Genomic DNA, 24,465 nt, shown 5'->3' with positions numbered 1-24,465 from the left:
GTCGAGCCACTTCCTCGCCAATTGCTTTTCTCTTCTGTACGGCAGACCATCTAAGATGTTCCTTGACTGGCTTCACTTTCGGGTCGACTCGCAAACGGTGCTCAGCCAGTCCCCTGGGTACACCCGGCATGTCAGAAGGTTTCCATACAAAGATGTCCCAGTTCTCACAGAGGAACTGGATGAGCGCTTCTTCCTCTTTGATGTCGAGTGATGTTGAGATATGAGTAGGAGCAGCATTAGGATCGGTCGGGTGAATATGAATTGGTTTTAGCACGACTGAAATGCAGAATCTGTGGCAGGCTTCTTGGCTCGCAACAAATCACTCGGATCTGCATTTTTCTGATACTCTTGCATTTCAACTGCTGCCATTTGTGCATCGGCAATTTTAGAACCCTTCTGGAAGCATTCCTCTGCCTTCTGCCGATTGCCAGTGACTGTGATCACTCCTCTGGGACCAGGCATTTTCAACTTGAGATACACGTAACATGGTCGAGCCATAAAACACGCGTATGCAGGCCTCCCCAGAATAGCATGATAAGCACTCTGGAAATCCACTACTTCAATTGTCAACTTTTCCTTACGGTAATTCTTTGAATCACCAAAGACCACGTCCAAGGTTATCTGGCCGAGTGATTCAGCCTTCTTGCCAGGGATGATGCCGTGAAAGCTCATGTTGCTCTCACTAAGTTTGGACATCGGAATGCCCATCCCTTTCAAGGTTTCAGCATAAAGAATATTCAAACCACTACCACCATTCATCAACACTTTGGTCAATCGAGTACCTCCAACAACTGGGTCGACCACCAACGCTTACCTCCCCGGAGTGGCTATGCGAGTAGGATGGTCAGACTGGTCGAATGTGATAGCTGTTTGTGACCACTTCAGGTATGTTGTCGTTGTCGGAGCAACCATATTCACTTATCTATTGATCACTTTCAGTCGACTTTTGCTCTCAACATCAGCAAAAATCATTAGGGTGGAATTGACATTGGGAAAACCATCATCTTCCTCTTTGTCCTCATCCTTTTCCTTCTCATTAGGCTATTTCTCTCGGAATTGCTCGATCAGAACCCGACACTGTCGAGTGGTATGCTTAGGATAAATAAGATTGCCTTCTTCATCCTTCTTGGTGTGAATGTGACATGGCAAATCCAACACATCATTTCCGGCTTGATCTTTCACTTTCTTGGGGGTCCAGGGCCCCTTAGGTTTCCCTTTAAACTTTCCTTAAATCACCGCCGCAGTTTCACCAGGTCCTGCAGGCTCAGCTTTACGCTTTTGTTTCCGATTGGAATTGCCTCCACCGGTGTCCTGACCGACTGGTTTGCTCTTTCCACTGTGGAGTCGATCCTCTTCTTCTCCGTTAGCATACCGAGTGGCTATTTCCATCATCCGAGTCAGAGACATATATCTTGTCCGACCGAATTTCAGGACCAGCTCCCTATTTTTAACACCTTCCTTAAAGGCACAAACTGCTTGATGGTGGGATACATTTTCCACTTTGTGATGCAAAGTGGTCCACCTCTGAATGTAGTCTCTCAGAGTTTCATTCGGTTTTTGCACGCAATGCTGCAATTCCGTTAACCCCGCTGGCCGCTTGCAAGTACCCTCAAAAGTTTTAACAAACACTCGGGCAAGTTCTTCCCAACTGAATATACTGCCTGGCACTAGCTGAGTTAACCATGCTCTGGCAGAACCTTCCAACATCAGGGGAAGATGTTCCATGGCCACTTTATCATTGCCGCCACCGATCTGTACAACCACTCGGTAATCCTCAAGCCAAGTGTCAGGCTTGGACTCACGAGTGAACTTGCTGACTCCAGTCGCCAACTTAAAGTTGGGAGGAATCACCGCGGCTTTGATGGCTCTGCTGAAACACTCTGGACCTGAAACATGAACTCTGCTGCCAGTCGGGTGATCTCTGCCAAGGCCCTCCCTGTGTGCCCTGTTCCTGTCAACTAGACCTTGAACGAGAATAGATCTCGCATCAAAGCCTGGCTCCCTTGGGTCGGCCGGTATTCTTCGCTCGCCACTGTGAGGACGTCTGTCATCATATTGTCGAGGCACATATGATCTCGGAGGAGGTGTGGGCACTCGACGACGGTCATCATGGCCGAGTCGGTGATCATACTGCTCGTGGTTTCTGTATTGATCCTGCCGGTGCCCACGTCCCTCACTCCGCGGGGGCGATCTTGGGCTATGGGCCGACTGAACTGTATCTGCCATCACAGTTCTGCTATGAATCCTATTTCACGACTGAGACACTGCTGTGTTGTGCTCTCCTGCTGCTCGGAGTAAGGCCTGGATCTGCATCAAACCTCTTCCAGCCTCCGACTGGGAAGGCTGAATTGATTCTACTATACGGGCTGCAGCTGTGAGATTTTGAATCGGAGTGCGGTATCCCTGAGGTTGAGGTGGAAAAAGTTGTCGTCGACTGGACTCAGGGATCCGTTGCCGAGCATGCTCGTCGAGTGCACGCTGAAGGTTCTCCAGTCGAGTGTGCTCAGCCAAGTTGGCCAGGCACGCCTCCTCCAAGGCCCGGGCCTCGGAGGTTTCCCCAACAATGGGCGTGTGAAGCACATCCATGTTGCGGCGGCGAAGCTCTCCTCCCTGCTGCGAAGAAAGAGGCTCGGGGCGGTATTCCTCGTGAGCGCGTGATGGATCGCCGCCACCATCACCTCCGTCGTCGCGGCGGAAGCCAGGAGGACTATGTGGTGCGTCGACCATCAAGACTTCAACTGCAGGATCGCTGCTGTCGCATTCGGATGCGGTCTCGACGGAGCCAGTCGAACAGGCCGTAGAGAGTTTCGTCGGGCTCGATTGCCGCGACTTGTGGGGTGGCCGACTGGCGAGCCACCGCGTGTTTCACCCACCGCTGAAGCCGCGACCGACCGGATCGCTTGCGTCGGCGAACAGCGGGGAGCGAGGACACCACGGGAGCTGACCGATACTGGGTCGACGGCTGCCGGAGAAGGACGCCGCGAGCGCACGCGCGAAAGTGCGTCGCCCCGCGGACGGGGAGCGCCTCGACGTCAAGGGGAGCTTCCTGAAGCCAGGTGGAGTCGTCGGCAACGAAGATGAGCGCGCCGAGACGGATCTTGCAGCCCTCAGCCAATCCACCATCGGAAACCATGATGATGTGAATCGGAAAAATCGAAACTTCACCAAAAAAGTCGCTAAGACACCTGCCCACGGTGGGCGCCAATTGTCGTGGTTCTAAGGCTGATAGTAGAATGGGGGGTAGGTATGAGGAGGCAAGATCCCAACTATGGTGAAGTTGTACACACAAGATTTACGAGTTCAGGCCCTTCACGGTGGAAGTAATAGCCCTACGTCTCGGTGCCCGGAGGCGGTCGACCGGATTATATGTGTGTGATGTTACAGGGGGTGCGAACCCTTGTCCCTGAGGAGGGGGTGGCTTATATAGAGTTCGCCGGACCCCTCCCGCCCTCAATTACAAAGGATTTAAGATACATAAAGATGGGGCGTTTCTGGTAACGCTAGTAATAAAGTGACATAAATGACCATTAAGTCTACAGAGTAAACGCCCGACCGTTACTGTTTAGAGTGGCTTTCGATCTTCTGTTTGTCGAGTGATCATTGCTATGGTCAAGTGACATAGAGTCTTCCGAGTGGAACGTTTCTAGTTGAGTGGATGATGGTATGTATCCCTTGAATGATTCTGACTTTAGGGTGATGTCCTAGGGGAGGGTGTCTAGGTCAGGCGTATGACCCTACTCTAGATACATAGCTTCGTCAGTAATAACTAAGACCAGTTGGTTTCTTTTAATGGAAATCGGAGGGGTGACCCTTGTTAAAAAAAATCCTTTTCCAGCCATATAAAAAAATTATAAGTATATAGCCCGCAAAAAAAGTATATACACATCCATGTCAAAAGAAAATTTAGAAATATTTGGTTCTTCAAAAATCCGGCCCACTAGAGCCTGGGATCCAAAAGTTTTTTTCAAAGTAAAGTATAAGTTTCTCTTCTAGATTTTCGACTACTATTTTTTGTGCTAGAGCGAGTAATTCCAGCTCTACATGAGATGAAAACAAAGTGAATACTCCCTCCGTCTAAAAATATTTGTCATCAAAATAAACAGAAAGAGATGTATCTAGAATTAAAATATATCTTTTTTTATCCATTTTAATGACAAGTATTTTCAGACGGAAAGAATAGTAATTAGTAAATGTGGCAACGGCAAGAAGCACGGTGGATATCTGAGTCACACGACACTCACAGAATACACACAAAAAATGGCCTAGGGATGGGTCCAAACCCTGCTCCTGCCAGCTGATAACCCATCTTTGCCTGCACTCTGCAGGTGCAGGTGAGCAGATGACAGCCACATTTTGCAGATACAACCTCATCAAAGCCACAAGTTCGGCAGCTCAGCCTCCTCGTGCTTACAAGAAAAGTCAGGCTGAGATCAAAATTCAACATGTCTACGCTATACATCTTGACAACTTTGAGCATATTTACTCAGGGTCCAGATTGTCTGCATGACCCTACTAGGATGGCGGGCTAGCACCCAAGATTTGACTGAACAAATGTCAATCTTCTGCATTTGTGCAAGCTCCTTCCTATATGGTGCAGTAAAAAGGAAGAAAAAAACAGCAAGCACCTACAACTTGAACTTGCAGCAGATGCACCAAGACACCAACCAATATACAGAAACTGAACACTGAAACTACATACGCGCGTTTTGGTCATGATATATGTTGCCAATTCCATGTAGTTCAAAAGCATGCACAAGTTCAAAATTGCTGGAGGGAAGCAATGGATTATTCAGGTACATGCTGAAGGAACAATATTTGCTTCTACCTGTACTAATGTTAGCATGTGTGTATATGACCTTGAGGCTGCAGTCCAAAAGGAGAGCGACGTTGTATACAAGAGCAGTGGTCAAGATCCGGTACATCTATCTTCTTGACGCCTGGAAGAAGGTATGTCCTACAAAACTTTCTTCTCTTGAGAATTGCAACAGCTGTTATGGCCTTCCTAATCCTAGCTTGCTAATACAAAAGGCTACTGCTAGAAAACTACATGATGCTTGCATCTTTATGAACAGCTGCATGATGCTTCTATCCTTATGGACAAGACAACTAGCCCTCCTGTGAAAAGGAAAAACAAGATAAAAATTCCTTTTTGATCTTAGAAAACAAAAAGAGCATGATCAACCCCAATGTTGAACGATGAACATGATGGCAAAAATACTGCTATACTCTTCCCATGGGTGAGAACGGAGGGCCATTGACCACCGGAGTTTTTCCTTTCCTCCTCTTCACTTTCTTCTTCTCTTTTCCTGTTACTGATCCTATTAACTGCTTCACTTCTTCTTTGAGGAGCATTTTCATTGAACTGGAATACAGCTTGTGCTTGAATTTCTCTATACCAATGGTTGGAGAAGCTTCAGAACAGTGAAGCAAAGATATGCAGACTGAGAATGCCTGCAGCGCCGACAATCGTGCATGGAAATCCACTGAGAACTCTCCTTTCCCATCGACTTTCATGGAAAGGGCAGGGAGAACTTCCTGGTTACCCTGCTTCAACAGTTGGAGTACACAAATGAAATACTACATTTAGTTGAATATGATGTTAACTAGTGCATCTGTCAAAAAGAAGTTTTAACTAGTGCATTGTTGTTGAAATACTAGCGCCTCTTTGATTCATAGGATTCTAAAAGCGTGGGAATAGGAAAAACATAGAATTGAAATACTAGGGCCTACAGGATTTTGTTTGTTTGATTGCATCATAGGAAAAACAAAGGATTCTTTTGAAGAGGTTTGAGTGGATGCTAGAAATCCTATGGGAAGTAGTACAAAGAAATCGTTAGGAAAAACTCCTGTGGGATTCAATCCTACGAATCAAATAACTAATATAGGAAAAATTCCTAAGGATTCTAATCCTCCAAAGTTTCTACGAAAATCCTTTAAATCAAAAGAGCCCTACATTTAGTTGAAATGCATTGTTGTTTGCTTCAACAGCTGAATTACACAAATGAAATATTACATTTAGTTGAATATAATGTTAACTAGTGCATTCGTCAAAAAGAAGTTTTAATTAGTGCAACTGTTAATTAGCGCAAGTATAACTAAAACGGGGATATAGCTTTTAAGTGGGAAACAAGCAACAATGCATTTCAATTATCATATAGGAAAATTTCTTTTGATCTGCTAATGAAGTTGGGGGGAATCATATTTTGAACCAATTTAATTATTACTCACTGTGAGTAAATGCAGACAGGTGGTAATAATCAAACACGAGATGTGTCTCAACATACAAAATATACCTTAACAAATAGCTCCATGGGATGCTTGCTTTCATTCATCACAGAATCGACCCAATAACTATCATATGCATTTTCAAGGACAACGATTGGGCAAGACATGTCCCATCCACCGCAGTCACACCTTCCCCCACTCTTTAGACGGTTAAGTAACGGTGATGGACTGGTCTCATCATCCCTTGGTAACCCGTGTGCTCCGCCTGCTGTAACCACTTTAACTGTACCTGGTGATGATCCAGTTTTCAATTCAAGGGACCGGGTTTTATGAAACGGCACTTGGACTACAACAGCTGCAACCTCCAAATGAGGATGAAGATCTTCTTGGGACCAAAGACAAGATACCGATGCATCTGAGTTATTCCTTGCAGTATTTTGCCGCTCCATCTGATTATTTCTCTCTAGAGACTCCCTAGAGATTGAATTCTTAACAACATTGCAGAATGGTGGTTGAGTGGAATCTGGACGCTGAACTCTATCAACAGCAGAGCTCCGTCGTGCATGAGCAATGTCATACAAAACAAACTCGCTAGTGGCTGAGTTATTTAAAATACCATCTTCTTCAACTTCAGAGTACAGATAGGAAGACACATGCATCTGGCCAACAATTGGAGGCAGCCACCCATGCCTATCCTTGGAGGTCCTTCCCACGGTACTTGATCGCTTGCCAACACTATGGAAAGTGTAAATCCAATTCAGTTCGTTCCCGGATTTCCAAGTGCTAGCGTAAATGGATTCGTCTGGACCCTTGGTACAGAACTCAAAACCAAAAGCGCCATTGTCATGATCCAGTTTAAGAACAGCATGCAAATGAGTCGGCGATGAAGTAACTGTGATAGGCCGGGCTTCCCCACTCGTCTGGCATTTAGGTGTGGGAGTTTGGTCAGATCTTGAGATACCACTCAACAAAGATTTGCGCAGTGCACTATCTTTTCCTCTAACTGGTGGATTACCACATTTTGCATCTTCCATTACCATGTGGGAGGGATTCCTCAGAGATTTGGACTTCATGAAAGGATCCAAAATTTTCTTAAACGGACTAGATCGAGCTTTTTTGTTGCCATCGACACCATGAACACTTTCTGATGGACATGTAGCATCAAAAACACCCACCTTAGCTGACAAGGACTTGGGGAGATTACTCACTGAATCTATTGTGCCATGGTTACTCCTATCAGGATGAAGGCCAACAGGAGGTTGGCAATTTGACATTGTACCTTTGCTACTGCTGCTTTCTAGCAAATGAGGAGCAGCACTTGCGGCGGGACACGTGGCATTGTCTTCTTTGAGCGATAACCCCGGGAACCTGTCTCTTACATCATCCTTTAACAAATTGCAGTCCTTGCGTGGCCTTCCAAGCCTCAAGTTGTCACTGGGAACCTCACGCGATGAAATATCCACAAGCTCCCTGGCATCTTGATTAAATCCACGAGTTATGTTCATAGAAGACCTCAACTTGCATGAACCGCTCCGTTGCGGAACCAAGTAAGCTCCACTTGTGCTAGGCTGAGAGGACGAATCGACGGTCCCAAATGACATAAACGCATCTCTTTCATATATAGAGTCTAATTTCCTCCTCCCCTCTTGGAGTTTCCTTAGTCTGCTGACATCACTGGAGCTCTGGTACATAGAACCACGACTATGAATGATGCTATCTTCTGGGTTTTCCTCACGGCGTCTTGAAGGCAGACTCTTGCAATGAAAATTTGGGAACCGGTTGAGGTGCATTTCGCCTGAGTTTCTATCCGGGCATTTCAGTTGTGCTGCCCTGCTAGGACTCTCTGTTTCCTCATCAATTGGTTCCATGGTTTCCTTAGCTACACTGGGCCGAGAACGGTTCCCCATGTAGGAAACCTGCATTAAAACCATAATACAGTGCTCGCATCAGAAGAGAGAAAAGATGACAGTAGCATCAGCTTTTATCCAAAAAAAAAAACCATAACCATAGTTTGTATCAGGTTTGGCAGAGGGAACCATTTTACAAGCTTAAAACTACGCCCATCCTATGCATCAAATCCGTCCAAGAAAAATAGGTCATATCCATTTCCAAAAGAAGGAAGAGTTTCCATTCGTTCACATACTACTTCAATACCTAGGTTTCAAGAGGAACAGCACAACACTAAAATAACAAAAAACAAATCTAAATCTACTCTCGGATCACACAGCACATTATCACTGAATCAGCTAAACCATTCGAGGAAAGGATGAACCCTCGCAGATGGGAATCGAATCCCAGGACGAGGTCAGCAGAAAAGGAACCCCTCTCCTCCCATCTGCACCAAATCCGAGCCGCACTTCTTGAAGAAATGCATCGGCAAACCTGCTCGCCATTAGTTCCTCCTAAAAAGTCCAACCTTGCGGCCAAGTCCCGCCGCCCAAATCTACAGCCAGCCGCCGCCGCGGCCGCAAGCGTCGCAGAGGACCGCCGTATGAATCAACCGGAAAGGGATCGAGAAATGCCATTACTCACCTTGGAGCGGAGCCGACGGGGAGCAGACCGGCGCGGCAGAAGAGGCAGTGGACTTTACTGGTCCGTCAGTCCTCGCGCATCTGTCTCGTGTGAGTGAGGGAAATATTCTTGGCGGCTCACGAAAATGAAATGGAGATTCCCAAATCTTATTTTGCGCCTTCGCCGCTAGGGACGATTGTGAAATAGATAGAGGTAGGGGGACTAGAGCGTAAAGAGCGATCCGCGGCGGAGCTTCGGCGTTCTGGGCTGCTCCGCTGGGCCGGTGGCACACATCTTGTAGGCCTGTGTCAGACCAGCCCGAGGTCTCTGTGGCGGCAAAAGGCCCATGTACCATCTCTTTTATCTACTCCCTCCGTCTCAAAATAAGTGTCTCGACTTTAATACAACTTGTTCTCAAGAAAAAAATAATACAACTTTGTAAGACGAAGAGAGTGTATACAAACATAAATATTGCTAAAATAAGTGTCTCGACTTTAATATTAAATTTGATATAAAATTAAAACACTTATTTTAAGAGGAAGAGAGTGTATACAAACATAAATGTTGCTAAAATAAATACCAATATAAAATTTCTCAAAAAACTATATACCAATATAAGTAAAACAAGTTACGGAGATTCAACAAATCTCATCCAATTCTAAAAAAAACAGATCTCACAGTATCTATCCAATAGTCTACGTTGCTCCAGTGTTTAGCGTTACTCCTGTTTTGCACAAAACACATTTAGCACCCTTAATGATTAATATTCTCTGTATTTTTTTAATAATAAGTACTTAAAAAAGAATAGCGTTCCTTTTTTTCCAGACGGAGTGTTTCGTCCAACCTTTCATCCTTTTTCTGAGCATCATTTCATAAAAATCATCGTAATTGTCACATATTTACCTGACTTGCCATAAACTTGTCTTTTCTTTGGAAGCCAATAAATGATTGCAAAAAAATTATAAAATATATTTAGATAAGTATAACATGGAGAGAATTTGGCAAACATTTATTTACACAATCACATTAATATGTGCAAATAAATTGCGGGATAACGTACTAAAATATTTATATCGCGATGAAACGCATGCAATTATCATCATATCTAATACCAACATCAACATTAGCCAAAGAATTATACCCTAACTACTATTGATTTCCTGATACCGCTTATTGTGAAGGATATGACTATTAGTTAAATAAAGTCACCGAAGTTTAAAAATATTACTTCCTCCATCCCAAAATTCTTGTCTTACATTAATATCTAGACAAATCTAAGACAAGAGTTTATTTTAGGATGGAGAGAGTAGTTTATATCTTGCCTAATATTATACTCCCTCCGTTCCTAAATATAACTCTTTTTAGAGATTTCATTACAAACTACATACGGATGTATATAGACATATTTTCGAGTGTAGATTTACTCATTTTGCTTTGTATGTAGTCATAATAAAATCTCTAAAAACATTTATATTTAAAAACGGAGGTAGTAATAAATATAATTAATATCTTGTCTAATATTAACGGACATTGCATGCACACAATTGGTAGGAAAATCAACCATTCCACCCCGACGAACGCTGATGAGATCATCCGCACCCATCGTCATCTGGTGCATTCTGGCCGTCGCCGTTGCCATCTCGCCATCCAACCTCTACATATACAGACACGGTGACATGCACAGCGCACACGAGGCGAACATCCCTGGAAAAAAATTATATAAGATCAGGTCTCACGGTTAGCAGATAAGATCCGTTCTGATGGATTACACGTAACATTTACAAATCACAAAGCATCTAATCTCTGGTCTCGTAGAATTATTTTCCGACATCCCTGGACTGGCTGGAGGCGCCAGACACGGACAGTCCAGGTCCCGCAAGTTTCTTCCTCCTGCCGCGCCTCCTCTCCCCCCGTCCTTGATATCTCTTCCCAGCGCGTGCCGTGCCGCGGTCGACCAACATGGACCGGCGGCGGCTCTGGACGTGGGCAGCTGCCGTCGTCGTCGCTGCTGCTGCTGCGGCTGCGGCGGCGGCGGGCCATGAGAAGAGGCTGGTGGTGGGCATGACTCTCGTCCCGGGCGCCGCGTCCACGGGGGCAGGCAAGTCCGCGACGCCTTTAATCAATCCTCTTTTCTTTCCCCTGCGTTCATCCGGCCGCACATTGCCCTGCTCTGCCTAAAAGCATACGGGGATGCCAACTAATGGTGCGCGTGTGAACTGCCGTTCGATTGCAGTGTGCCTCGACGGGAGCCCGCCGGCGTACCACCTCCACCGCGGCTCCGGCGCGGGCGCCCGCGGCTGGCTGCTCCAGTTCGAGGGCGGCGGCTGGTGCAACGACGCGCCGTCCTGCGCCGCACGAGCCGGCACGCGGCGAGGCTCCACCCGGCTCATGAGCAAGCTCGAGGTCTTCTCCGGCGTGCTCAGCAACGATCCGGCCAGGAACCCAGGTACCGCAATCGTCTTGCTGGTTCTCTTCAGTTACAGCTCCCTTTCAGTTTCTTCAGCAGAAACGCGCTGTTTCATAATACTTTTTGCAAGCAACGAACACGGGTTTGATTAATTGGAGAAACATTTTCCCCGTGCATTCTTTGATTTCCTCGCACGTACGTACGTACCTTTTACGCCAAGTCGTCGATGATGATCAGCACAGCAGAGCACGTGCATGTCTCCGTTCATGCATGGTGATGGTGGTACTGTCTTGTGCTTTTGCAAAAAGGTTGCGGCCAGTCAACAATCACCATAATCCGGTAGGTAGCGCCAACAGTTTCGCTTTAACACATCCAGGCCCATGGCGAATTCAAGCTCATGGTCCTACAAGGGTGATGATGAACCCCACATCTGCATCAGGCCACTGCCACAACTTCTGGTCAAAGGAATTCAGAGTTTCAGATCAGTTCTCGTCACTACTAAAGATTTTTCTTTTTGACAATTCGAGCAGATTTTTACAACTGGAATCGGGTGAAGCTGCGGTACTGCGACGGCGGATCCTTCGCGGGCGATTCGGAGTTCACAAATGGCGTACGTACTCTTAAAAAGTTAAAATCATATTGTGAACTGCATATGTAAACGAGTTGCTGCTCGCATTCAACTGAACTCCGTTTGCTCACTATTTGTACTGTTTGTCGCCCCGACATATGCAGTCTTCAGTCATCTACATGAGAGGTCAGAGGATATGGGATGCTATCATCGCCGATCTCCTCACCAAAGGCCTCGCCAAAGCCAAAAAGGTTTCTGCAGATCTCATCAGCACTAGTCTATATACTTTCTGCGTGTTTTTCACTAATGCTAGGCTTTTACTTTGTGGTGGAGTTTCAGTTAGTAGCACAAATCACTCTACAAGACATGTAGATGTGTAATTGTTAAGTCGATCATGGTTTTGAGCAAATCTGAATCCAACAGGTGCTGCTCTCAGGATGCTCAGCAGGAGGCCTAGCTACATTCTTCCACTGCGACGACCTCGGGGAGCTTCTCGGGGGCGTCGCCACGGTGAAATGCATGAGCGACGCGGGGTTTTTCCTTGATGTGTAACGCTGGAACTAATCGATCAATGAGTTTACTTTTGGAAGGTTGAGCTTTTGGTCAAATGTGTTAAACTTATGTCATTTTTCAGGGATGACATTTCCGGCAACAACAGCATTAGACTTTTCTTTAGCAGCCTAGTTGCTCTGCAGGTTATTTGCATCAGTAAACCTTCTCTTTACACACTGATTTGGCTTAAGATATTTGAGAGTTTTTTCAAGTATGTTTTGATTTTATTTTCTTAATTTTGATGTAGGGAGCTGAGAAGAATTTGAACAAAGACTGTCTAAATTCAACACTCAGTCCTTATCTGGTCAGATCTCTTTTCGTTCCTACTATCCTTTCAGAGCATTGAACCACATTATGGGCACTTGAGTTTTACTGATCATACTTTCCACCCCTCCTGTGCAGTGTTTTTTCCCTCAATATGCACTTCAAAACATTAAAACCCCATATTTCATCTTAAATTCAGCGTACGATGTATATCAGGTAATGGAATACGTTGTACCAGTCAATATTTTTCACCAGCTGGCCACTAGTAAAAATATTATCAATTTTTGGCAGTTCCATCACATCTTTGTGCCTCCTTCGTCTGATCCTAGGGGTCACTGGAGTCGCTGTAAGGCGGACCCCAGTGCATGCAGCACATCACAAATTGCAACTCTCCAAGGTTACAATCAGTGCTTTATACAAATCTTCGCTACATGTATCAAACGAGCGGGTGTAAAGTTCTTCATTGAGTTACTGTCTTGAGGAATTTGTCTGCAGGCCTAAGAAGTGCAATGTTAACAGCACTCAAACCGTTTGAAGGTGAGCCGGAGATGGGCATGTTCATCAATTCTTGCTTTGCACATTGCCAGAGCGAGCTGCAGGACACATGGTTTGCGCCGAATTCCCCAACACTGGACAATGAGGTACTAATAATTGATGAGGTTAAGTTGTATGCTTGTGGCCTTTTAGTGATGCATGGTGTTTTCATGAAAATCATTTTGGAGTTTCAGACAATTGCAGAGCTAGTCGGTGATTGGTACTTTGAAAGGGGTGCTGCCCAAGAAATCGACTGCGCATATCCCTGCGACTCAACTTGTCACAACATTATACCATCTAATCAGGTAAGTTAATGGGAAATGCAAGTGCACATGCAAGGGTGGGTGTTTGAGTTTGGGGTCTATCTATGCAGGGTATATCTGTTCATATTTTCCCATGATATTTTGCAGGTCGGCATCTAGTGGATACAATGTGTTGTGTAGGTTGGTTCATAGTGTTCTTCAACTCAATACAAGAAATATTGGCAAAATTTTACTGTGTATTGCTAAGTTCATCATATATACTACAAATATATAGAAGAAATAGCTTGGATGCCCAGCATGGAGGTATCATGTTTCGGGTTCAAATCCATCATTTCCATGTCTCTACATTTGCTTTCTTTGGTCCATTTTCTTTAAAAATCATTCTTTGATATTGGGACTGTCTATTTAACAGTTGACTGAATTTCAATCGGTATTCATCTTTTTTTAGCCAATCATAAACCAACAACTGTATGCATTTGTTCCCCGTGTATGTCAGCGATTCAACTCTTTTTTTGAGAGAGAAATGTAAATATTTCACATGCACTCCCTCCGTCCGAAAATACTTGTCCTAGAAATGGATAAAATGGATGAATCTATAACTAAAATAAGTCTAGATACAACCATTTCTAGGACAAGTATTTCCGAACGGAAGGAGCATGTATGTATGTATGTCAAAACCTGCCAAAAACTACTTAGCGGGTTTTAAAATTCTTGATGGATTGAACTGGACCCTGGTTGATTGCAATACGGCCTATACCCAAGAAGGGCTGCCAAGAAAAGCAAAGCATGCAGAGGACAAATAGGCCTGTACCAACACCTGAGAACACAAAAAAGAGCAATAAAAAGCCCAAGAAGAATAGCTGGTGGAAGAACCGAAAATCAACAAGAAAATAACAAATTCCATAACATATTCTAACATTAGAGCAAGGGGAGGGCCTTGGCCCCCCACCCCCTTTTCCTTATTTAGTAAATATACATAGTATTCAGACACATATATCACATGATGTGAATATAACAAAGGCAGAGTCATCTGTTTTCATCTTTGACAGAACCCAGTTCAAGTTATTACAAATTCAATCATAAATACGAGTTCATCTTTAGTACTATTGCGGATACACCTGATGTCAAGTTTTATGACTACAGACCAGCCGATCCAATCAAGAACTAACAGTATGTTTCACCGTTTAATCTAGTTACGGAGTAAAATATCACCGACCCAAACACCCAACTGTTTGATGCACTCCATCAGGGGGAATCACTCTACTTCAAACATCCCAGCTGATTTAAAAGTGCATCAATTTAAATAATTGTAGGGAGTATTTAGGCAGAAATGTCACATGATTATTTAGATAATTTTACCAATGATTCTAAAATTCCGTCAATTTAAATACCATTATGGCAATTATAGTAAAGAAAACAGTTAATGGATATGGCCCACCATTCTTCTGCGATGATATAAATAGGGGATTTAGGTGTTTCGGAAATGAGAACAAAGCCGATTCCAATCAAAACAGGAAAGACTCCATCAAACTAAGGATCCTATGTTATTACATTGTAAGTGCACCTCTTTGGTTCTTAAAATGATAGGACTAGGAAATTGGATTTCATGGCACATGCCATTGTTGTTGTTGTGAAATTTTGCATGATTGGGCTGAATGGAATTTTTTTCCTTTAAAATTGCAAGTAAAGTGGAGTATAAGAAAACTGTCTATGGTTTGACCCGCAAAAACAGACAAAAAAAAACTGTCTATGGTTTACAATTCTCCACTCCAAGCAAGCTACACATGAAAACTTCCTAGGAAATATAATCCTCTATTTTGAAGGAAAAGGTATAATCCTCTAAAATATTTCCTTCAAAAAGAAATATAATCCTCTAAAATTAGAATGATATATTATGAATCAAAGCTGAAAATGAATTATGAAAAAATTCACCGTTTCGTGTATATGGCCACGCATCGCACCCCGGTATGGTGCAATCAACATTTGTCGATAAATGATTGCTTACGTTTATATATTGCTGGTTGCATCGCAACACGTTTGAATCATATAGGAACAGGATGCAGAACCAGAGCTTTCAGATATCTGCAACTTTTAGGACTACTATTTTCTTCAGACAAAACGAACAGAAATAAGATGCAGCTTTCACAGAACCCATGGTTCTACACTAGTATATCTTAGTCCAGTAATTGATGTTCAAACCAGCCTACCAAAAGCAAGAAATTCATGTTCCAACTAGCTAGGCCTGCGATGCAACCATAGCCCTTTCATCCGGATCGATGGCCGGGAAGAACCAGAACGAGTCACCAGCGGTGAACTCGCCTTGACTGTGGTGCATCTTCTTCTTCAGCACCAGCTTATCATCCGAGCCTTCATCCACCCACGATTCCGCCCAGAACCACGCGAGCCCAACGCCACAACCGCCCACGTCAACGAGACTCAACGACGGCTGGTGCGCGAACAACAGCATGCCAGGCGGCCGGCCCGACGCCGCCGGCACAGAGGCCGAGCACCCGCGGCCCAAAAGCAGGACACGGTCCCCGCGCACGCAGTCCTGCGTCCACACCTTCTTGTCCCAGTCCAGCCTGAAGAGCGCGACGCGCGCGTTGTGCTCGTCCGCGAGCACGAGGTGGACGTGCCGGAGCGACTCCACGAGGTAGTGGCGCATGCTGCTCTCGCCGAACGGGAGCTGGCACGCCGTGTTCCGGCGCTCCACCTTGGGCTCCGGGTCCGCGAGGTCCGCGCGCCAGACCTTCCTCCTGCCGTCGACCAGGTACACCATGGCGCCGACGGTGACCATGTCGCTGGCGGCCGGGTCGTAGCGGAACCCCGGGGCGCGCAGGGTGAGCCACCCCTGGTCCTGCTGGCCGGGGTGGCAGTAGGCGACGAGCCTGTCCGTGGCGAGGATGAGGAAGCACGCCCGGCGGTCAGCCGGCGACGACGTGAGCGCGGCGTGGAATCGCCCTTCGGCGTTCTTCTCCTTGAACGGCCAGGACAGGACCAGCCGCGCGCCGGCGACCGGGTTGGCGAGGACGAGGCGGCGCGGCGCGTCCAGGGAGACGAACACGAGCCATCCGCAGGCGGAGGACGCGACGCAGCGATGGTAGCCCTCCCCCGGGACATCGTACGCGTAGGGCCGCCCCCCGGGGATGTCGTAGAACTGGCGGCGCACGTTGGCCGGCGCGGGCGCGGACTGCGAGGCGGAGGCCGGCTCCGGGAGCATGAGCCACGGGAAGGGCGGCGGGCGGCGGCCGAGGCGGCGGGAGAAGAAGCGCCACGCGCGGCAGACGAGGCGGAGGCGGAGGTGGTCGGCGAAGGTGATGTAGGGGGCCACCGAGGCGAAGATGCGGTCGCCGGGGAGGACCCCCCTAGGGTTTTTCCCCGGATCGCGAGGCGCCGCCGCCATCGCCCGGCGTCGTCGAGGCGAGCGACCCATGCAACGCAAGAGGCGGGCTGGTTGGCTGGTTGGTTGGCTCGATCGATCGATCGATTGGTCTCCGGGAAGCGCACGCGCCGCAACGATTTATGTATGATCTGGCGCCGCAATGCCCATAAATGCATCGGATTTATTTCGTCAGATTTGGGCTTGTTTAAAGAAAATCTTACTAGTATTGATCCAGAATATTTACCAGTTAATGCATCCTATCGCCTGCCGCGTCTTCAGCTTCAGCTTTCGGTTCCCAGCGATTGATGCCACAATTTGATTTAAATCTCTGCAATTCGTAGTAGCAAAACATAGGGGGAAACCAATTATGAGCGTTTTCGGTTCTCATTTGCGTCCAAAACAAAGTACAGTATATCTCAAAAATTGCCCGCGACCCGTCAGCTCTGATGTCATCCAACGGCTGAGCGCCCTTCTTTCATTGAAACAGGGGTAATGTTACATAACCCCGATAAACGATGATCATACTGATTTGGTGAGCTATACCCCACCAACAATTCAAAATTTTGCTTGAAGAGTTGCTACATATTCGTTAACTACATGGCAAAACAAACATTTGAGAGGGATGGAGGTTTCAAGCACATGTCCAGTTTGTGATTTGGAACCAGAGAATGCTTTTCATGCATTATGTAGATGATCTATGGTTGTGTCTTTGTGGTTGAAAATGTCTGAAGTATGGAGATTACATGTGCTCTTGTTGATGTCCAACATACAGTTAGAGCATGGCTTCTTTGGTCCTTGAACCTTTTTGGTTCGTATTGATAGGCTGGTGACTGTTTAGGCATAATCGAAATGAAGTGGTGCATGAAAAACCCGCGCCACCACTATAAATATTACAAACGTTCTTATTTAGCTACCTCGAGTCACTGACTGCGGTGAAGTTAAACTCTACAACCGATCCTATTAAAGGAGCGGTAATCTTTTTTGATCACCACCCTGAATCCTCACATGCGTCCGCACACAAGGAACCTCTTGTGATTAAACATGATAATAGTCCCAAATGGTACCTACCAGTGAAAGGTTGCCTGAAGTTGAATGTAATGGAGCTTTTGTCTCGGAAGGAACTACGGGAGCAGGTATGGTTATGAGGAACAACTCTGGAGGAATGGTGTCTTCAGTTTACAAACAATTATTCTTGTGTCGTAAGGCTCTTGAAGATGAACGTTGTGCTTGTATGGGGGGTTATCTTTTGCTCTTCAGAGATGTGACTCCCCAATTGCAATTGAATTTGATTCCTTACCAGTTGTGAAGATGATCCAAGCACGTAAGTGGATAGATTGGTCTACGCCTCTCTCGCCAAGGTGATCAAGCATCTCATCACTATTGCAGGATGCTGCTAACGCGACACTACGACCGGAGACCCTTCGAGAAACTGTGTGCGATGCAATAATCGCAAACGGTGCTGTACGAAAACCATCAGAAATGTTGCAAAACGTTTGCAATGAATGATACATCAAACACGGTTCAGATTATAGTTGCGTGTGCGATGAGGGGCATACAATTGATCTGTACAAACTGTTTGCGATGAGGCAGAACAACAGAAACGGGCAGCCAGATCAAGGTGTGTGCGATATACGGCATACAGTTCACTCCGATGAACCGTTTGCGATGAGTGAGGTGAACACAAACGATTCGGCGTAACAAAGATGTGTGTGATACCCGACAAACAGGTCGGTAATCGAAATTGTGTGCGATCATTATAGACAGCCCATACGATCTTTTTTTTGTGAATTGTGTGCTCGTCAGGGCACATCGTCTTGGAAAGGACGCTTCTTGCTGCTGACCGTTGGCTTTTCATCACCGCCGCCGTCGTCATCGTTGTTGCTGTCGTCGTCGTCCTCCTCCTTGTTCGACCATTCCTCCTCGTCATCATCGTCGTCCTCCTCCGACTCCTCGTCCGTCTGGTTGTCGTCAGACGACTCCGGAGGCGGCGTCCCTTCCATGAATCGGATATAATCAAGGTCTGGGCTCGACGCCGGACTCATGGAAGACGAGCAAGATGATTCCGATGTTGAACTATCATCGGGCGCCAGACTGCTGGCCGAACTATCGTCCTCGCTATCGCTCGACATGGCTGCATAGTGTGTGTGCCAGTGTGTAGCGCGGCCTGCCGGGGACGATGAAGATGGTGGAGACTTAAGCGGGTATGCAGAGAAGAGGAACTGCCAATTGAAGCGGGGATTGAAGCGGGGTTTGACGTATTATCTAACCACTGATATAATCAACCGTAATTATTTGTATCCAGTCGCTCCAAATTCCCGGTGTTGCGCATGACTCCTATTGGCTATTTGGCTGGTTTCCTTTTTCGGGACAAAAACAAGGAACGAGTTTTGGGATTATGCACCGGTACCGGTACGAACGGAGTAGGACATTTGGCAAGCAATACAATGAGCTCTTCTTATTGATAAAGCCAGTAATAATCAAACTAGAAAGGAAAAGAAAAAAAGACAAAGAAAAATATCTACACAAATCTTCGCGTAACATCAATGGCATATATAGGACCTAGATGTGCATTACTTAGAGCACATCTAGATGTGCTTTAGCAATAATGTCAAACAAAACCCCTAATCATCATTGCAAACAGCGCATAGAACATGGCTAATGCGACAACCACAACTACACATGCTAGTTCCTTCTTGTCTCTTGCTTTCATCTGTTGCTTCATCGTACTGATTGTACATTCCAGATCAGTCAGTTTCTTCTCCAGCTTTACGTTATCTTCTGCGAGCTTGGTGATAACACTCCGATCCCTGCCATGTCATTCTTCATCCAGCCAGTTAACAAAGGCACAAGCCTCATATCCTTGCCAAAGTTAAATAGTATTCTGGATGAGCGGTGGCATTAACTGAAGTAAAATGATAAACTTAATTAGCACTAACATCTAAGGGGCAACTGAGAAACCGCCTGCCAATGTCGAATCCCTCCGTGCATACACGTCGAGCGGGAGTGTACCCGTGCACACAACTCAGCTTTTGGTACTTCTCAGTGGCGCAAAACTCGGAGTCGAACTCATGTTGCGGGAGTCTGGAGTCAAGCTCCGGATCCGGTGGTAGATCACTTTCCTAGGGGGGGTCATTCAGGACAGATTCAGCAAGGAGCCATACTTTGGACATGGTAGAAAAGATTGGGCTAGATTGGAACTTGACATGACGATTCGGATCCATAGTACACCTGCCTTCTGATGACCTTAGGCAAGTGCTCGGCGGTGACCGCTGTCGTGGCGGTGATACGAGCAGGAGTAGCCGCACCAAAACCATCAGCACCACTCGCCTGCATTCCTCCAATGTCAGCGCCACGCGAGGGAATTTGGAGGCTATGTAGGGATTTGGGGGGAAATGGGGAAACTGTGGAGATAAGCTAACGGCCGGGAACTACTAATGGCACTATATATATGTTGTATATATACGGCACACTATTTGTACATGTTGTTTGCGTTAGGTATTACAATGTCACACACGATTTTCGCACCAAACCGTGTGAGAAGACAACGTAGGTTAGACACGGCTGCCGTTACATAACCGTATGTGATGTACTACCCTGTCCATTGAGTTACGGTGAGATACCGTGTAAACAGCCGCTCCACGGATATCCATAAAAAAAGCCGCTCTGCATATAGAGATGGTGGCGGGGGCCTAGGCAGCGGCTACCAGAGAAGAGGTCAATCCTCGGTCGGTGGGCGGTGGCGGCGTCATAGGAGATCAATCCTCGTTCTACGGCGGGAGATAGGAGGAGCTCAACCATCGAGGTCAGCGGTGGCGTGATTCAAGCACATCCATCTCGGTCGATGGCGGGATAGTGGAGGTCGAACTTCAGGCGGCAATCGCACTAAGGTTTTCTCCTCGACTCTGTTGTCTCGGCGTGCCGCCGTATCGCGCTTGTTTGTCTGCTGGGTGGAGGTCGCCGCGCGGCTAATAATTAAGGTATTCTTTTCGTGAGTGGCTCATTTAGGTATTCAATTCCTAAGTGTAGTGTTTGTTGGAAATATGCCCTAGAGGCAATAATAAATTAGTTATTATTATATTTCCTTGTTCATGATAATCGTTTATTATCCATGCTAGAATTGTATTGATAGGAAACTCAGATACATGTGTGGATACATAGACAACACCATGTCCCTAGTAAGCCTCTAGTTGACTAGCTCGTTGATCAATAGATGGTTACGGTTTCCCGACCATGGACATTGGATGTCATTGATAACGGGATCACATCATTATAAGAATGATGTGATGGACAAGACCCAATCCAAAGCATAGCACAAGATCGTGTAGTTCGCATGCTAAAGCTTTTCTAATGTCAAGTATCATTTCCTTAGACCATGAGATTGTGCAACTCCCGGATACCGTAGGAATACTTTGGGTGTGCCAAACGTCACAACGTAACTGGGTGGCTATAAAGGTGCACTACGGGTATCTCCGAAAGTGTCTGTTGGGTTGGCACGAATCGAGACTGGGATTTGTCACTCCGTGTGACGGAGAGGTATCTCTGGGCCCACTTGGTAGGACATCATCATAATGTGCACAATGTGATCAAGGAGTTGATCACGGGATGATGTGTTACGGAACGAGTAAAGAGACTTGCCGATAACGAGATTGAACAAGGTATCGGGATACCGACGATCGAATCTAGGGAAAGTACAATACCGCTAGACAAAGGGAATTGCATACGGGATTGATCGAATCCTCGACATCGTGGTTCATCCGATGAGATCATCGTGGAACATGTGGGAGCCAACATGGGTATCCAGATCCCGCTGTTGGTTATTGGCCGGAGAGTTATCTCGGTCATGTCTGCATGGTTCCCAAACCCGTAGGGTCTACACACTTAAGGTTCGATGACGCTAGGGTTATAGGGAAAGTATGTACGCGGTTACCGAATGTTGTTCGGAGTCCCGGATGAGATCCCGGACGTCACGAGGAGTTCCGGAATGGTCCGGAGGTAAAGATTGATATATGGGAAGTATGGTTTTGGCCACCGGAAGTGTTCCGGGCATCACCGGTAGTGTACCGGGACCACCGGAGGGGTCCGGGGGTCCACCAGGTGGGGCCACCAGCCCCGGAGGCCTACATGGGCCAATAGTGGGAAGGGACCAGCCCCTAGGTGGGCTGGGGCGCCTCCCACCAAGGCCCAAGGCGCCTCCAAGAGGGGAAGGGGGCAAACCCTAGGGCAGATAGGCCCTAAGGCCCACCCCAGGTGCGCCTCCCCCTCTCCCCCTTGTGGCCGCCACACAGATGGGATCTGGGGGCTGCCGCCACCCCTAGGGAGGGAACCCTAGGTGGGGGCGCAGCCCCTCCCCTTCCCCTATATATACTTGAGGTATTGGGGGCTGCAACACACATGAGATCCTCTCCCTCTTGGCGCAGCCCTACCTCTCTACCTCCTCGTCTCTCGTAGTGCTTGGCGAAGCCCTGCTGGAGTCCCGCGCTCCTCCACCACCACCATGCCGTCGTGCTGCTGCTGGATGGAGTCTTCCCCAACCTCTCCTTCTCCCCTTGCTGAATCAAGGTGTAGGAGACGTCATCGGGCTGTACGTGTGTTGAACACGGAGGTGCCGTCCGTTCGGCACTAGGATCATCGGTGATTTGGATCACGACGAGTATGACTCCATCAACCCCGTTCACTTGAACGCTTTCGCTTAGCGATCTACAAGGGTATGTAGATGCACTCTCCTTCCCTCGTTGCTAGATTACTCCATAGATTAATCTTGGTGATGCATAGAAAATTTTGAATTTCTGCTACGTTCCCCAACAGTGGTATCAGAGCTAGGTCTATGTGTAGTTTCTGTGCACGAGTAGAACACAAAGCAGTTGTGGGCGTTGATTTTGTCAATTTACTTTCCGTTACTAGTCTTATCTTGATTCGGTGGCATCGTGGGATGAAGCGGCCCGGACCGACCTTACACGTACTCTTACGTGAGACTGGTTCCACCGACTGACATGCACCAATTGCATAAGGTGGCTAGCGGGTGTCTGTCTCTGCCACTTTAGTCGGATCGGATTTGATGAAAAGGGTCCTTATGAAGGGTAAATAGCAATTGGCATATCATGGTGTGGTTTTTGCGTAGGTAAGAAACGTTCTTGCTAGAAACCCATAGCAGCCACGTAAAACATGCAAGCAACAATTAGAGGACGTCTAACTTGTTTTTGCAGGGTATGCTATGTGATGTGATATGGCCAAGAAGAATGTGATGAATGATATGTGATGTATGAGATTGATCATGTTCTTGTAATAGGAATCACGACTTGCATGTCGATGAGTATGACAACCGGCAAGAGCCATAGGAGTTGTCTTTATTTATTGTATGACCTGCGTGTCATTGAACAACGCCATGTAATTACTTTACTTTATTGCTAACCGGTAGCCATAGTAGTAGACGTAATAAGTTGTCGAGACAACTTCATGGAGACACAATGATGGAGATCATGATGATGGAGATCATGGTGTCATGCCGGTGACGATGATGATCATGGAGCCCCGAAGATGGAGATCAAAAGGAGCAATATGATATTGGCCATATCATGTCACTGTTTGATTGCATGTGATGTTTATCATGTTTTTGCATCTTATTTGCTTAGAACGACGGTAGTAAATAAGATGACCCCTCATTAAAATTTCAAGAAAGTGTTCTCCCTAACTGTGCACCGTTGCGAAAGTTCGTCGTTTCGAAGCACCACGTGATGATCCGGTGTGATAGATTCTTACGTTCGAATATAACGGGTGTTGACGAGCCTAGCATGTACAGACATGGCCTCGGAACACATGCGAAACACTTAGGTTAACTTGACGAGCCTAGCATGTACAGACATGGCCTCGGAACACAAGAGACCGAAAGGTCGAGCATGAGTCGTATGGTAGGTACGATCAACATGAAGATGTTCACCGATGATGACTAGTCCGTCTCACGTGATGATCGGACACGGCTTAGTTGACTCGGATCATGTAATCACTTAGATGACTAGAGGGATGTCTATCTGAGTGGGAGTTCATAAGATGAACTTAATTATCCTGAACATAGTCAAAAGGTCTTCGCAAATTATGTCGTAGCTCGCGCTTCAGTTCTACTGTTTAGATATGTTCCTAGAGAAAAATTAGTTGAAAGTTGATAGTAGCAATTATGTAGACAGTAGAAGGCTTATGTCCTTAATGCACCGCTCAGTGTGCTGAACCTCGAACGTCGTCTGTGGATGTTGCAAACATCTGACATACACGTTTTGATGACTACATGATAGTTCAGTGCGTAATGCTAAATGGTTTAGAATTGAGGCACCAAAGACGTTTTTGAAACATCGGAGAACATATGAGATGTTCCAAGGACTGAAATTGGGATTTCAGGCTCGTGCCCACTTCAAGAGGTATAAGACCTCCGACGATTTTCTTAGCCCGCAAACTAAGGGAGAAAAGCTCAATTGTTGAGCTTGTGCTCAGATTGTCTGAGTACAACAATCATTTGAATCGAGTGGGAGTTGATCTTCCAGATGAGATTGTGATGTTTCTCCGAAGTCATTACCACCAAGCTGCTAGAGCTTCGTGATGAACTATAATATATCAGGGACATAAATGATGATCCTTGAGATATTCGCGATGTTTGACACCACAAAAGTAGAAATCAAGAAGGAGCATCAATTGTTGATGGTTGGTGAAACCACTAGTTTCAAGAAGGGCAAGGGCAAAAAGGGATACTTCATGAAACGACAAATCAGCTGCT

At 46.4% G+C, this 24,465-nt stretch overlaps 3 protein-coding genes across 8 annotated transcripts; 1 reads left to right on the top strand and 2 right to left on the bottom strand.

Annotated features, from left to right (window-relative positions):
• Positions 1-4,864: 4,864 nt before the first annotated feature.
• On the bottom strand, positions 4,865-8,891 carry LOC125513021. Of its 2 annotated transcripts, none has more exons than XM_048678066.1 (3): positions 8,758-8,891; positions 6,294-8,141; positions 4,865-5,547 (listed from the first exon to the last, which is right to left on the bottom strand). In XM_048678066.1, exons 2-3 carry the CDS (start codon positions 8,130-8,132, stop codon positions 5,221-5,223), a joined length of 2,166 nt encoding a protein of 721 aa, XP_048534023.1. In that variant the 5' UTR covers positions 8,133-8,141; positions 8,758-8,891; the 3' UTR covers positions 4,865-5,220. The 2 variants fall into 2 exon arrangements, with proteins under 2 accessions (XP_048534023.1, XP_048534029.1); XM_048678072.1 differs by having other exon boundaries at positions 4,865-5,544.
• A 1,615-nt stretch (positions 8,892-10,506) lies between these two features.
• On the top strand, positions 10,507-13,840 carry LOC125533878 (pectin acetylesterase 9-like). Of its 5 annotated transcripts, none has more exons than XM_048697217.1 (12): positions 10,513-10,834; positions 10,970-11,182; positions 11,674-11,753; positions 11,876-11,962; positions 12,135-12,259; positions 12,346-12,406; positions 12,511-12,567; positions 12,666-12,743; positions 12,819-12,924; positions 13,065-13,168; positions 13,256-13,366; positions 13,472-13,840. In XM_048697217.1, exons 1-12 carry the CDS (start codon positions 10,696-10,698, stop codon positions 13,481-13,483), a joined length of 1,173 nt encoding a protein of 390 aa, XP_048553174.1. In that variant the 5' UTR covers positions 10,513-10,695; the 3' UTR covers positions 13,484-13,840. The 5 variants fall into 5 exon arrangements, 4 of the variants coding, with proteins under 4 accessions (XP_048553185.1, XP_048553179.1, XP_048553174.1 ...); XM_048697211.1 differs by having other exon boundaries at positions 10,523-10,834; positions 13,023-13,168; positions 13,472-13,839; XM_048697228.1 differs by lacking the exons at positions 13,256-13,366; positions 13,472-13,840 and having other exon boundaries at positions 10,507-10,834; positions 12,857-12,924.
• Positions 13,841-15,325: 1,485 nt separating this feature from the next.
• LOC125533867 lies at positions 15,326-16,816 on the bottom strand. Its single transcript, XM_048697200.1, has one exon. The coding sequence runs from the start codon at positions 16,755-16,757 to the stop codon at positions 15,561-15,563; it is 1,197 nt and encodes a 398-aa protein (XP_048553157.1). The 5' UTR covers positions 16,758-16,816; the 3' UTR covers positions 15,326-15,560.
• Positions 16,817-24,465: the final 7,649 nt, after the last annotated feature.

Source organism: Triticum urartu, chromosome 1, assembly GCF_003073215.2.
Source record: "Triticum urartu cultivar G1812 chromosome 1, Tu2.1, whole genome shotgun sequence".
NCBI classification, from domain to species: Eukaryota; Viridiplantae; Streptophyta; class Magnoliopsida; order Poales; family Poaceae; genus Triticum; species Triticum urartu.
Note: the sequence above shows the minus strand (reverse complement) of the source record. Positions and strands in the feature narration are given on the sequence as shown.